This window comes from Canis lupus, chromosome 24 (assembly GCF_011100685.1).
Source record: "Canis lupus familiaris isolate Mischka breed German Shepherd chromosome 24, alternate assembly UU_Cfam_GSD_1.0, whole genome shotgun sequence".
NCBI lineage: Eukaryota > Metazoa > Chordata > Mammalia > Carnivora > Canidae > Canis > Canis lupus.
The window spans coordinates 13,234,998-13,250,282 of record NC_049245.1 but is presented as its reverse complement, the minus strand read 5'-3'; the positions used below and the strand labels follow the sequence as shown (position 1 = coordinate 13,250,282).

The 15,285-nt window shown below is 40.5% G+C and overlaps 1 protein-coding gene across 11 annotated transcripts in view; it reads left to right on the top strand.

Moving 5' to 3' along the window:
* PLCB4 (phospholipase C beta 4) overlaps positions 1-15,285 on the top strand; it is a 419,571-nt gene that overhangs the window by 376,055 nt on the left and 28,231 nt on the right. For all 11 annotated transcript variants that reach the window (XM_038571637.1, XM_038571634.1, XM_038571639.1 and 8 more), the window contains 4 exons: positions 7,398-7,486; positions 8,085-8,235; positions 13,004-13,053; positions 13,190-13,255. In XM_038571637.1, the coding sequence (XP_038427565.1) occupies positions 7,398-7,486; positions 8,085-8,235; positions 13,004-13,053; positions 13,190-13,255 (356 nt within the window). The remainder of the gene's footprint in view (positions 1-7,397; positions 7,487-8,084; positions 8,236-13,003; positions 13,054-13,189; positions 13,256-15,285) is intronic.

Sequence of the window (15,285 nt, the reverse complement as noted above, 5' to 3'; positions counted from 1 at the left end):
GCTTGGGCATTGGCAGGAGCTTTGGGTCTCTTATTTATTGGGGTTCTGTGCTGTGAGGTCACCAGAGGATGAGAAAGCCCTCCTGATGGAGAACGTTTGGTAGTTTTACAATTGCCATAACTATTTTTACCATCTTGCATATGGTGATCTTTAGAAGCTTTGAACTCTGGGCTGCCCAGTTCCCTCCCAACATGATTTGGGTTAGATCCAGTATTTTCTACCCTGACCCAGCTTGTCTCCTGTCAGTTCCCCATTTTCTTTCCTTGCCATGTCAGGAGGCAGGGGATTTTAGTGCAACTGCTTCTCCTCCACATTGCTGTAGAATAAAAGCTCCCAACATACAAGAAAACAGAGCAAAGAAGGCTGGTGGCACTTCTGAGCACTCTCCACAAATGGTTCTGTTCCTAAGCCCAGTAGTTGTAAAACATTTCTGGGCTGAAGGAGAGAGATGATGTTTCAACTATCAGAAACCAAACTTCCACATTAAAAAAAAAAAAAAAGTGACATTGGAAACAGATGACTAGGAATGGATAAAAAGGACTTTCATTTCTTCAGTATCATTTTTCTACTGAACATGGCATAAAACAGCTCTCTTGTTTACCCCCACACTCCTACATGAAAGAGAAGCGCTAGGTTGGGTGCTAAGATGACATTTCCTTTGTCAAATCCTGTGAGCCCCAGAATCCTGGGGTTGTCTTTGCTCCCTTATCTGTAGGCGCAAATGCTGAGGACATCAGCACTTACCCGTTGCAGGGGCTTTATCACTGCGAGCTGCTGCTGCTGGTGATGGGAAGCAGTTCCAAAGCAGATGGCAATTAAATGAGTGTTAGAATTTCTTTTGGCCCACCCACTGTTGCTTTTGATGGGTTTGATCATTTATATATCTTTTATTATCACCGAGTGGTAAGGAGAACAAATAGCATGATGCCATGCTTCCAGAATACCTAGCCCATCGGCATTAAATTTAAATGTCGCTCCAAGATGGGTTGCGTGAGCTGCTAAGCATCGGTTCCTTGAGCTGTGCTCTTCACTGCTTCTGTAGCTGGAGGTTTTGTTTCCTGTTGTGCACCTAGGCTATTTAATTCAGGCAAAGATGAAGTGGCCCTTTGTTTATTTGCCAGTTCCCCTTTCCGCCTGCCTTGTAATTAAAGATACATCATGGGGGCTGGAGGTGGGTGTTTCTCGTTCTCCCTGCCCAACATCTTCGCAGGGTTGTTTTCCAAACCTTCTGGAAAGAGAGTAGGCTGATCCTTGCATCATGTAATCCTCCAGGAGGAGCATCATTAATTAAGATGCCATTCCTGGGCTGTGATCTCAGGATGTCCTGCCACGTTTTTAAGTCGGTCCATTTTGTCCTCTCCTTTGTGGATGCTAAGACTCTTTATTCTATCAAATATTTGTTGAAAAGTTGATTTGCATTTGCAGTGGTATCTATTTTGATGGCTTCCTTTGAACTACAGAAAATGCTGGTAAGAACACCAAGGAGAAAAGCTCCAGAGAAGGGGGGCAGGATGGGTTATAGTGAAATAGCTTCAGGAGTTGCCTGGCTTGGAGAATTGAAACAGGCTCCTGATTGCATTCCCTGGGATGTACTGCAGATCCAGAGATGAGGGGAACACATAAGCATTTCCCAGTTTTACCACAGGATCTTTACCCCACCACACCTAGTGTATCTTTTCACATTCTAGAAAAGCAGTTTGGGAAATGCTTAATCATTTGGTGGAAGCCAAAAGACCTCATCTAAAATCATAATTAGGGGATTTGTTGATCTTTATTAGCATCACTTTGTAGCCATTAGGGGAACATATATTTTTCTGCTGGCTTTACCTCTTGATAAAATAGAAAGGTTGGAGTGGAGAACAGGAGAGAACCAGAGCCAAGAGTGAGCACACGGATCCAAGCCATCTAGGTGCCACGGTTGGTGCTCACTACCAAGGCACCCAAATGAAATGTCTTGAAAAGCAACAGTTAAAGAAGCAAACAAAAGACAGAGATCCCTGAAAAGCCAGCAAGTATCTGGAAGTCTGTACTGAGGAATTGCTATGATCTTTTCAGTTTTGGGGGATTCTTAAAGTGATGCTTTCAACTCTGTATGAAAACGGGGAAGGAAGGAATGGTAGGAGCGAAGGAGGAGAAAAAAACGAATATACATGGAAAGTGTTCACCAGGAGCGTCCAAACTTTTGGAAATGGTGCTAAACCTAGAAATAGATTTTTTTTTAAGTACAAATAAGTAAAACTTCTGTTAAGTCCAGAAGAAAGAAGAAAATGGGAAAAGGCAGATTGGTTCCTTTTTTAAAAAGAAAGTTTCCAGAGTCTGTGCCATGGCCTCCAGGCATCCAAGAAGTTTCAGCTCATCCTGGGGGTTCTGTAGAATCAGAGGCTTGTGTGCACAGGTCACTACCCTGTTAGGAGGTCAGTGTGGTCTGTTCTAGACACGCCTAGCACATGAGTCAATATTGATCAGCATATAAACTTTATTCCCCACAGGGGGTTGTCCTGTGGAATACAGAACTACATGGACTATAACTAGCCAGAGCATTCCTCCAATACACAGGAGGATCCCCCTGAAAGGTCATAGTGAGCACCTATATTCTCGGTCAGAATTGTGCAGAATCAACCCTCAAGGGTGGAACCAAGATATTGCTACAAGAAATAGGAAGAATACTCTGAGATTCAGTGTATTCTTTGATCAAACCATGATGGGTCCTTGAGAGGTCTCCAGGGGCTGATGGATGCTTCTTGTTAACAATGAGAAAGCCTACTTTATTTGAAAGATATGCCCAAGAAAAGATTCCTTCGCTGCCGTAATTTCAAGCAGACAGATGATCCTTTCTATTCAGGGAAATTTGTATATATGATCTACCTTGGATTTGGCTGCCTCTGCCTTTTGCAATTCCTACATGTAAATTCCCAACTGACCACCAATGTTGATCCATGGGTAGGGACATCTCTCTGCCCCTCAGACAGTAGGAAGAAGCTACTAAAGAGGAGAACTCCACCCAAATACCAAAGATTTGTCACTGTCAATCTGTCAGGAATAATGTAGAGGCCACTTTTAGGTAACATACTTGAGCAGTGGAGCCTTGAGCAAGGCAAAAAGGGCCCACACCTGATACAAACAGGCTCATTATTAAGTAACCTACCTCAAAATAGCTATTGGCCCTAACTAACCAATGGGCTACTCACAACCAGGGACAGTTACCAAAAAAGGGGGGATATTCCATACATTCCCATACCTCCTCACTCTGCCCTATAACTGTGGCCCCTCACTACCACCTCATGGCACAGTCTCTCCTTTGCTGTTTTGCCTGCTACTCCCTTGCAGTGTATTCAATAAACTTCTGTCTCCTTAAAGAAACAAACAAACAAAAAACAAATTTTTTTCTCATTTACCATTGGTAATCAAATTTACCACAAACTGGAAAAAAAAAATTACCGCAAACTGGAAGACTTAAAACAACAGAAAATTATTTTCTGACAGTTCTGGAGACTAGAAGCTTAAAATCATAGATTTGGCAGCTCTTGGAGAAATCCTTCTTTGCCTTTTCTAGCTCCTGGTGGCTCCTGGCAGTCCTTAGCATTACTTGACTTGTAGCTGCATTATTCCATTCTCTGTCTTTGTCATCCCCTAGCCTTTTTCCTCTTAGTCTCTGGGTGTCCTCTCCTCATCTTACAAGGGCACCAATCATTGGATTTAGAGCCTACCCAACCAAGTCCAGTGCGATCTCAATCCTTAACTAATTGAATACGCAAAGACCCTACTCATAAATCAGGTCATGTTCTGAGGTCCTGGGTGGTCATGAATTTTGAAAGGCATTACTCAACTTAGTCTACTGTCATAATTCTGCTATATTTTCTTAATACTCATCCCTTCCATTAATTATTCTTAGATAACTATTTTAAAGCTTATCAAGAACAAATTTTGTTAGTAATGCTCAAGTATATAAGTTGCTATCTTACGTATCTGAACCACAAATTTTCTGATAAAGGAAATGATATATCTTTTTTTGCATTAATATATTTCTTGCAAAGTCATCTTTTATAAAAAAAAATTGAAAGTTCATTTAAATATCTAGCAGTAGAGAATAGTTTGTTACATGAACTCAATGGAATGTTATCATTCAATAAAAGTAGATTTTAAAACTATATGGGGATAACCAAATGAAAATGAAAAAAAAGACTATAATTTTAAGTAAACCATATAAAATATGTATTTGGGTGGAAAAAATGACACAAGAGTATACAGAAATGAAAGTAGCTTTGTTAGTTTAGAAGGATTAACAGATTAGGAATGAAAAATACCCACCATTTGCTTCGATGTGGATGGAACTGGAGGGTATTATGCTGAGTGAAGTAAGTCAGTCGGAGAAGGACAAATATTATATGGTCTCATTCATTTGGGGAATATAAATAATAGTGAAAGGGAATAGAGGGGAAGGGAGAAGAGATGGGTAGGAAATATCAGAAAGGGAGACAGAACATGGAAGACTCCTAACTCTGGGAAACGAACTAGGGGTGGTGGAAGAGGAGGAGGGCGGGAGGTGGGGGTGACTGTGTGGCGGGCACTGAGGGGGGCACTTGACGGGATGAGCACTGGATGTTATTCTGTATGTTAGCAAATTGAACACCAATAAAAAATAAATTTATTATTAAAAAAATAGAAGGATTAACAGGTAATTTCACACTTTAAGATCTTGCTTAATTGGTTTTATAATCGGCTGGAAGTGATTAAAGTGTTCTGTTATTCCTACTAAAAGGACTACCAGTAACCACCCAAAAATGCCATACATTCCAGACCCTCAAACTGATTATATATCATTAAAGATAAGCAAGTACTTGTTACCTAACAAGCCAGCACTGTGGCTCATCGACTGAGCTATGCAGTGGGAAGCCAAGGCAAAGCATATCCAACATGGGAGAGTGCAGGGAAGCTTACACCAGGTAGGTCTTCTCCAGAGAAGGGCAAGGGGTTCAGTGGGCACAGTGTGTACAGGTGTAAGGAGGAGGCCTCTAGGAGTCAGACACAGATTGAGTGAAAGTTCTGAGCCAACACAGTGAGTTTAGCACCAGGACAAGTGGGGCAACCAGGCTTTTTCTGCTTCCACGTGACCCACATGACACGGAGATCCGTGTCACAGGATCTCCCCTGGAGTATTCTTACAAAAAGAGAAAATTCAAGCCTAAATGACACAACAAGGAAGCATTGATATTCAGGATTGGGACATTTTATAGGATACCTGATCTGTCTTCTCCACAAATCTATGCATTATGAAAAATAAATAGTAGCAGAGACTACTCTAGATTAAAGTGAATTTAGGAGACATCATTATCAGAGACCCAAGTATGGGCTTTATATCTTGATTCAAACAAATTAATTGTAAATAGGGGAAATACTAATATTAAGATGGGCCATTCATTATATTCATACTAAGGAATTACTGCCAACTCTATTGGATACGATGCTGGTATGGTTGGTTATGAAAGAAAATGTCCTTCTTTAGAGATGCATAGAGAAGTAACTAGGAATGAAATGTTATAATGTCTGGAATTTGCCTCAAAATGTGTCAGCAGAGAGAAGAAAGAAAGGAAAAAGGGGAGGATGGCAGATAAAGGAAATGTAGCAGACTATTAATAACTGTTAGGGCTTCATCTGTATATGGAGGGTTATTTTACTTTTCTCTCTACTTTTGCATATGCCTGAAAATGTTCATAATTTAGACTTAAAGTAGGTAAATATATTCTTAGAATTTGACTTCCAAAAAATGATTATCTGTCATTTTTCCTAAGCAAGATTTAAGAGCTAATTTGGTCACATTCCCCATTAGGAGACAAGGAGTTCTTAGGGACATAAGTAATAACTAGGTCCAGACCTTCTCATAACACCCCTGGAGGAGAAAATAAATTGATGAAACTTCTTTGGAGGGCAACTTGGCAATACTACTACTGATAGGACAAATACCCTTACACACCATTCTAACCTCTAGGCATCAAGCTATGGACACTGAAGATGCCTGCTCTGAGATTTAAACATTCCAGGATCTTCACTACAGTACTCTTTATAATAACAAAGTACTAGAAGTAATCTAACAGTCTCTAATAGGGAAGACTGTTAAAGAAATTATAACCATTCTGAAAATGGAATATTTAAGCAGCCCTTAAAAGTAATGTAGTAGATCTACATTACTGATAAAGAAGTGTCTCCAAGATATGTAAAGTGTAAAATAAAAAATAGATGCAGAAAACTGTGAACCCATTTGGAATTATTGTTTTGTTTTATTTTTAAATAAGGCTACAAGAAATGGATAACAGTATATACTACGTATAGGATTGTCAGGAGAGGAGATTTTTACATTTTATATGTTTGAATGTGTATTATATGCTTGTATTATTTTCTATTATAAAAGGAAAAACCATCAACTGAGAAAATCATCTTAAGACTGTAATTAGGATGGTGATTTTACTGGAGGAAATTAATATACATAGTTTTTTTAAAAGATTTATTTATTTATTTATGATAGACATAGAGAGAGAGAGGCAGAGACACAGGAGGAGGGAGAAGCAGGCTCCATGCCGGGAGCCCGACGCGGGACTCGATCCCGGGACTCCAGGATCACACCCTGGGCCAAAGGCAGGCGCCAAACCGCTGAGCCACCCAGGGATCCCCAATATACATAGAGTTTTTGAAAATTGTAAATTAACTACTGTTTTAAGGTGATGAGAATAAATATTACTTCTATAGTATTGGTAAATAATGCAAAATTATGAGAGATTCTGCTGGAAAGTACCCATTGGGCTCTTCAAATGACATTATATAAACATGAACTCTTACCTTTTTAACTACAAGGGGTAGCTGAGAGTATGTTGGAGAAATATTACATTTCTACTATCATGGAACCAAAATTGGCTTTAAATATGTATTAGCCTTCTTAGCTAAAACTAAGACTTAGATACCAGCTGTGTCTACTGTTACAAGTACTGTTTACATTTATCATCTCATTGAGTACTCATCGCACCCCTTCAGAGTGGGTAGTACCCTAACTTTCAGATGAAGAAACTCAACTGGGAACATGAATCAGCCTGCTCAAAGTCACACAAGTAAATAGTCAAGAACCCAAGACAATTCACTTGCCTTATTCTGCTACCTTGTCATCTTTATTTGGGCAAAAACCAAAGAGAAAATAGAAAGTCATCTGGCCTTTGATCCTTGCCCTACTTATTTTTTGTTTTCTGTAAAAGGCTGTGCTTTCCTAACTTTGTCATATGTCCTAGGAGCAAGTACTTAACAGAAGACATAACGGGGATCCAGGATTATGAATTGTTTATTAGCTGAATTTTCTTGGCTGTTAACGGTAAAACAGAGAATCAAAGCCACCTGACTTTTTTTTTTTTTCCCAGATATTGTGGATGCTTTATCAGATCCAAAGAAATTTCTTTCCATTACAGAAAAGAGAGCAGACCAAATGAGAGCTATGGGCATTGAAACTGTAAGTAGCAATGGTTTACTAAAGAGAGCCACGTGGGGAAGCTCAGTGGTCAGTGATTACAAGAGCAAGACAAAGTAACAATGGATATAGCAAACTTGAAGAGTTTTTTGAAATTGAATTTATCAATTTAACAAAATAGTTTCAAGTGTCTTAAAAGTATAGCATGTTTAATAAATGAAATGGAAATCATAGTGCTTTTAGGAATGTTTAAGATACAAGATGCTTTTGTGATACACTAAAATACTAGCTAACCCAATTCAGTGAATTAGTGAAATTGAGATTTATGTTTCTTTGTTGTTTACCAATCTTGCATCCAGCCTTCTCCCATTTTCGTGCATACTTGTTTGTTCTTTGTTTTTAAAGCTCCCTGTACCATATCCTTCATGTAAAAGAGTTGCATCTTTTTTCCTTGGCTTCATCTTTTGCCTCAGCCTGAGAAAACCATGTAATCTTTTCTCCTGCCAGGCAATGATCCATTAAGAGACTTGTAGGGGAGATAATGAGTGGTTCAAACTGGATTCAGTAAAATAGAGAAAGTGCAAGACAGTTGAATGTGAGGTGGCTTTCATTTAGGTTAATATAAACATTTCTGCTCCAGAGTGACATAGCAGATGTGCCCAGCGATACTTCTAAGAATGACAAGAAAGGAAAAGCCAACACTGCCAAAGCAAATGTGACCCCACAGAGCAGCTCCGAGCTCAGACCAACCACCACAGCAGCCATGGGGTCTGGTGTGGAAGCCAAGAAAGGTAAAGGGGAGCTGATTGGGCTCCTTATCTGTTCTGCAATTTTAGACTGTTTTTGAAGAGTCTTTTATAAAGTTATTTAAAATTGCTAATTCAGTCAATTTTCACTGCCCTGCAAGACTCAATAACAACATGTTTTCTTATAGATTGGACAAATTGCTGAATTTCTCTGAGTGTTTAACAGGGAGTCAACATTTTTGTCATCTGCTAGATCCCCTGCTAGGTTCCCTTGGGGCACTGGGTACAATATCCATGGTTTTAGAAAATGTTTAAATTCAGTCTCCTTAATGAAAAGAACTTCCACACAGTAACTTCTGCCAAGTCTTCTGGATACCATCCAGTCTTCTGGATATCCCCACAGTCTTCTGGATACCACTATACACACTAATCTGGACAGGTAGTGGGCTCATGAACCAACAGTATCATCATTGTTCATATATTTCTAGATTCCCTTCTTGACAAATTGTCTGCATGAGCAGACATTTAGCATCCATGATTCTTTGTAAATTTATCAGATGGATATTTGAAGGCCAATTCTTTATGGTTACCTAAGGATGAAACAAGGTATCCTATGAGGTGTCACCACGAAGAATTATGTGTTCCATGCTAATATTCAGCTGGTGTACAGGGGCAGAACTATATTGCTTATTTAAAGTTGACTTCCATGCTTACTGGCCAGGCATTCATCCTGATTGAATGGTGCCCATCCCACACGGGCAATTAAACATTTTGAATATCCTCCTCGATTATGAATCATTTACCAAATTCACTCTTCTTACTTTGATAAGAATTTCTCTTTTTTTCTAATGGTTTTCTACTCAGTATGTATATTTCCCATTTATATGTGAATTCAGTGCCCTTGATGTTAGTGAATCAAGTTGTTTGTACACTTAAGTACATACACACAGTGCTACAGTTTAAGGTAAGAAATGACAGGCTTTTCTAAACCAAGGCAGCATAGTAATTTAGTAGGATACTAAGTGTGCATGCAGCTTTGTGAAACAAATTAGAAAATGAGACTGCACAGAAGTAGCCCAAATTGTACTTTGCCTGCAGCTGTTTGTCTCTTCCTCCCTGGAGACATGAGCAAGCTCATGATACAAGGCTTTGGGTATTCCATTCCAGCACTGGTCATTAGTCACATTAGCCATTCAAACAAAGATAGACAGTAGAAAATGGGAGAGTTTTTGTGTAAAGTTCTTGTTTTGTTTAAACCATCATGCCCGCTAGTACATAAAGACATTAGTAATTACCATGAGTTAAGTGGCCTGAAAAACTTCAGTGTGACCAGCTTACAGAAGACAAAAGTTATCCTAGTTCTAGAAAGGAACATGTTTGGATTGAGAAAGGCTTCACCTTTGGTTCCAAATATTGCATTGGAGGAAGCCAAGTCCAGTATCAAGAGACACCCTGAGAAAGAGAGTCTACATGCTATTTCCTTTGGCCTTTTATTTAGGAAAATTGGAAGCCTACTCTAAGTGACAGTACCAGGTTCTATGAGAACTGCCTTCACCCCTTCAAGGATCTCATGTGGCTAGAAGGATAATGTAGGACAGGCTTTGCACAATAGCCAGGCCAGGCAGTGGTCAATGAGAGCTGACCCTAAGAACAGGAAGGGGGAGGGCATGCCTTCCAGCAAGTGTCCCACAGAAGCCTTATAGATGAGATCCCTATTGAGCTGAGCCTTGAAACATAGGTCTGACTTGAATAGGAAGTAATAAAATGGATTCTTCCCATGGATATTGAATCACCCTGTTGGATGCTTGGGAATGCCTACATGGGAAAACCATGACCGGATGCCGTCGTCCATGAGAAGATGAATGTACAATTTAGAGGGACACATGTGGAGGTAATCAGGCTCAAGAGAACCTGGTCTAAGTGAGGGGCCTGTTCTTTTGCATCATAGCTTTAAGGAGCATGGCAGGGAAGTGCAAGAGGGAAGTTTGTAGGTGTTCTTCCCACTCCTATCTATGAACTGGGGAGTCGGAGGTCAAGGGAGTCAGAAAATAAACTACTCCGGTGGCCTTTGTGGGAAGACGTGTCATTTGAGAAGGCAAGCTTCCTTCTAGAGAACTGTCTTAATTTGGGTCATCCCAAAGCCGACCCTGAGACAAGGTTTCAAATAAAAGTAGTTTATTTGGGGAGTACAATGGATACAGGTAAGGGCTTGGGGAAGGAGCACAAGGAAGAGAAGGTGGCCAGTGATCAGAGTGTTTCCAAGTTCCATCCAGGCACCTGGAGCTCAGTGCTCCTGGGAACATCCTGAGGGCTGGTGTTGGACACACAACTCAGAGGCAGGAGAACATCTACTTCAACTAAGCCTTTTGGAGAGCTCCTGTAGGAGGGATAAATTCCCCTGTGATTCTAGATTGACAGAAGGGTGGTAAAGCATGTTTTAGAGGGAAAGGCCTTAGGTAATTTCCTCAGGGAAGGAAATGCAGGTGCTGGCAGGTGGAGGTCAGAGTGGGCTGATGTAGAGAAAGCTAGGTGAATGGGTATAGCAAATGCTGCCCATATCCGTGGAGGTAAGAAAGTTCTAAATGGTTTCTCTTAGACATGCAGCCCAACAGCAATAACTGCACCAATGCTGCTTGATTATCTTTTTAAACTGAGGAATAAGGAATTAAGAAAACTAAACTTGGGGTACCTGAGTGGCTGTTGGTTACACGTCTGCCTTCAGCTGAGGTCATGATCCTGGAGTCCTGGTATCAAGCCCTGCATCAGGCTCCCAGCTCAGCGATGAGTTTGCTTCTCCCTCTGCCCCTCACCCCACTCGTGCTCGCTCTTACTCTCTTCCTCTCTTTCTCTCAGATCTTTAGTTTTCTTTACTTTTTTTCAATCTCCAACTTAGTCTCCAAATTATGACTTCAGAGAAAACAAGTTATTTTTGAGCTCTTGTTGATAAGAACAGAAACTTTACATAGTGAAACCTCATTTAGCCAAAGTCTTTGGAGCCCAATATGCAGTACTTAATTAAGCCTATTTCCACATGTGGCTTTGTAAATTTCAACTTTAAAATGAGCACTTGAACTCTGCAGGTGCACTGGCTACCTTTCAGGTGCCAAGAGCCACACATAGCTAGTAACTATCCATTGGACCCCTCCCATTATAGACCGTTGCCACTGTTGCTGAAAGTTCTATCAGACACACTTCTGTAGGCTCAACAGAGGGAACTGAGCATGTACCAATTCCTCTTCTGCAGAGTGTGGGTGTTTCCTAGTTAAATCATTTCTAAGAACTAAATTTTTTTTTACAAATTATTCTATCTTTCTCAAAAAATACAAAACAAAAGTTGATGTTTTCGTGGGTTCTTGTTGGTCAAGATGTACTTTAACCAAGACCAAAAAAGAAGTCTTCTGGGACTGGGTTAACTCTTAACATTTGCTAGCTCTCTGGAGGACCTTGCATGCATACCAGTTCTCTGTTCATTTTACAGACAAGGATTCATATCTCTACCCTACAGTGCCTCTCACTGGCTACAGTGAAGCAGGGAGTTGGCTTGTGACATCAGACTTGAGAGATCAAGCCTATGTTCCCTGGGCGCCCTATCATGAATGTTATAGATCACATAGTGTTTATGTTTTCTCTTAGTCACGACTCCTTTTCCCACCTTCCCACCCTCACACTGGCTGTGCATCTCTTCTTAAAATGAACAAAACTGAAAAACAAAAGCCTGGGACTCAATGGCTATCTTTCTTGACTATCTCATACCTAGCTTTGAGGATTCTAATGGAAATCTATTATAGTACAGACCACGCCTTCATTTCTTTTTAATTCTTTTTATTTATTTATTTATTTTTTTGTCTAAGATGAAAATCTGTAGTCAAACAGAAAGTGTTTGGGGATTCTTCTACAACTCTGGTTGCCATGACGACACCTGGCCTAGCATCAGTCCAGTAGCAGGATAATTTAGTATGTTACTCTGGGTCCCCATGACAGTATCCTGTTATACAGTGGTTTGATTTCAGGATTTCCTGTATGTTGAAGGCTGTGCCCAATAGCATATTGCTTAAAAATTAAATTTGGTAAAGGAAACTGAGGGAAGATAATGTGGGTTGTTTTCTTTGTTTTTGGTTCCTTGATGACGATGAGGAGGGAGGTAGTTGACTGATATGATATACCCTGAAACACAAAGATGAAAGTACTGTTAATAGATGCTGTGGTGCCTGGTCAGATCTCCTTTTTGGGTTGACACCTCCTGCCCCAGCTGCTGTGTGTATTTGGCTGATTGCAAACAATAGCTGGAACTTTCTCGGAGGATTGTCCTCAGACTGTGGACAGTTCCATTGCCCTGGAAATGCCTAGAAGGTTTTGTACAACCTATGAAGCCCTTGGGTGACTGGTATGAGGTTACAAAAGCCCAGTCTCCTTACCTCAAGGTAGAGCAACTTTGGATGGCCATTTATGCTAAAGAGCTCCTGCAGGATCAGGCTCAGGTTGGATTTCAGCTAGAAATGCACCCTGCCTTCTTCCTCTGCTCTGTTCTGCCTCTCTCACTCCCTTGGGGGTTTCTCCTGAGAGCCTTCCCTCAGTGAGTGTTGTGCACACAGAACCCCACCTCAGGCTCTGCTCATAAGGAACCGAAGACAATAAGCACACCAATTAAGTGTCTGGTTAATTGCTTTGTAGTAAGAAATTAGGATGCTTATATCCATAGCATTACATATAAAGTGCTTCAAAGTCTTTAGATGAGATTTCAAAATGGTGAATTTTGTATTATCAGTTATTCTCTCTAATTTTTAATACACACAGTGATTTAATTTTTTTTAAGGTATCGAACTTATCCCTCAAGTGAGGATAGAAGATTTAAAGCAGATGAAGGTAAAATTGCTCAATCATTTTGCAAGCACTCTTGTATTACACATATTGGTGAAACTACCATATTTTTGTTTCTCACCAGATGTATTCATTGTGGCTACAAAAAATTGATTTGGGACCCTCTTTGTTTCTTACACAGGCTTACCTGAAGCACTTAAAGAAGCAACAGAAGGAGCTAAATTCTTTAAAGAAGAAACATGCGAAGGTACAGTTGATTGAATGTGTGTACATATGTGTGTGTGTCATTTTTTTTTTGCTTATTTGTTTTCTACTTTTAGCTCTCTGATGAAAACCTCAAGCTATTATTCTGTATAACGGACCAGTGTATTCTTCATAGGCAAAAACATGGCTTAGAAACTGACAGCGGGGGATCCCTGGGTGGTGCAGCGGTTTAGCGCCTGCCTTTGGCCCAGGGCGCGATCCTGGAGACCTGGGATCGAATCCCACGTCGGGCTTCCGGTGCATGGAGCCTGCTTCTCCCTCTGCCTATGTCTCTGCCTCTCTCTCTCTCTCTGTGTGACTATCATAAATAAATAAATTTTAAAAAAAATTAAAAAAAAAGAAACTGACAGCGGCCAACTGGACAATAGTACCTTCATTTTAACTGATTGGAAATGAAATTTAAAACCAGAATCCATTTGGGATGGGCTGTCACTGATTTATAATCTGCATTTCCAACAGTTATTCCAAAAGCTTCAAATGGGTAAAAAGCTTCATCTATTTAAAATTACTTAATAATTGGACTTTATCTAAAATAGTGGGCCATAGCCAGACTCCTTAAGACCAACTCATAGCCTCAGTTAGCCTAGAGACATCTAGATCCCCTGGGATCCTGTGCATGGAGGGAGGTACTAGCCAGCTCTGAACTTCTCACCCACAGCTCCTGGAGAGAGTGCTCTTCTCACTTTCCTCGTTATGTAAACTTTGCTCAGTGGCCTACTTCTGAAATAGAGTTGTTTTTCCCTATCGCCCATAAGAAGAGGGTTTTTTTTGACAATGATTGTGAGAAATTCTAAGAGCTGGTTGTGAATTCAAGAGAACAGCAGCAGCTGGCCTTGGGAGTTCTCATGTGGGTTGAAGACTTCACCACACTCAGACATCATCCTGTTACCCATCACTCCCCATGGAGAAAGGAGAAGAACATAATACCTCTTTCCTTCCCAAGATGGATCACAACAACCACTGGGGCCGGAAGGGTAATGGGTGTGTTCATCCGTTAAGGGCAATGGAAAGCAAGAGAAACTTAATTTCTCAAAGGACTTCTGAGTTCCTTTAAATTAGTCTTGCATTCCACGTCTTTGTACTCTGACTCAGACCTCAATCTAAGACATGTCCTGCAGAGCCAGAGTTGAGTGATGTATCTCTGAGTCACTCCAGATATTCACATGCAGAGCTCATGGCCTCGATTTAACAGTTTGTGCTCCTTTGAGAAATTCGGCCTCATCTTAGCCTAGTAATATTCCCTGTATTATTGAACTGTTAGCTTAGTGGACTTGCTGATCCTAGAGGTCACTCCATAGACTATTTGCTCCTAAATTTCATGAATAAGTCCATTTGATGGAATTCTTTTTCGTTGCCCTTAGGGGACACTTGACACAGATTTTTAGAAGTGTGACACTGTTGGGAGACAGAGCTGCTTAAAGTAGTGCTTTCAATTGTGTTGGTCATTGGTAGCAGCCTAGAATATCGAAAGACACTAACTTACTTGACTTTGGTTATCAGGGATGGACTTGGTCCCCCATGGCAAGACATCATCCCCAGATCTTCCTTCCATCTAACTTGGATCTCTGTTACTGAGGCAGGCATTTCTGTGGCCTGTGGGCTCCTTGGAAACTTCCAGCTTTTGACCCCACCCTCTATAAATGCTTCCTTCAGGCACAAAGAGGGAGCATATATTCTGACCAACTATGAAAATAACAATATCAGCAGCTAGAATGTTTGCATGCTCAGTATTTTCCAGATGCTATGCTCAGCACTCTACATTTCTTGTCTCATTTACTACTCCACCCGAGAAGGCAAGTTCTATTTAAGTCTCCATTTTGCATGTGAAATTAAGAAATTAAAAATTAGGGAGGTTAAGCAGTTGAACTACTGTCTCTACCTTGGAAAGCAACCATGCCAGAATTTGAACCCAAACCCATCTGTGTCTAGCACCCATACTGTTACTGCATTATTCTGTGAAGGATGTCAGATGCTTTGGTAAGTAAACAAGTTCCCCCCATTGCATCAAATGCA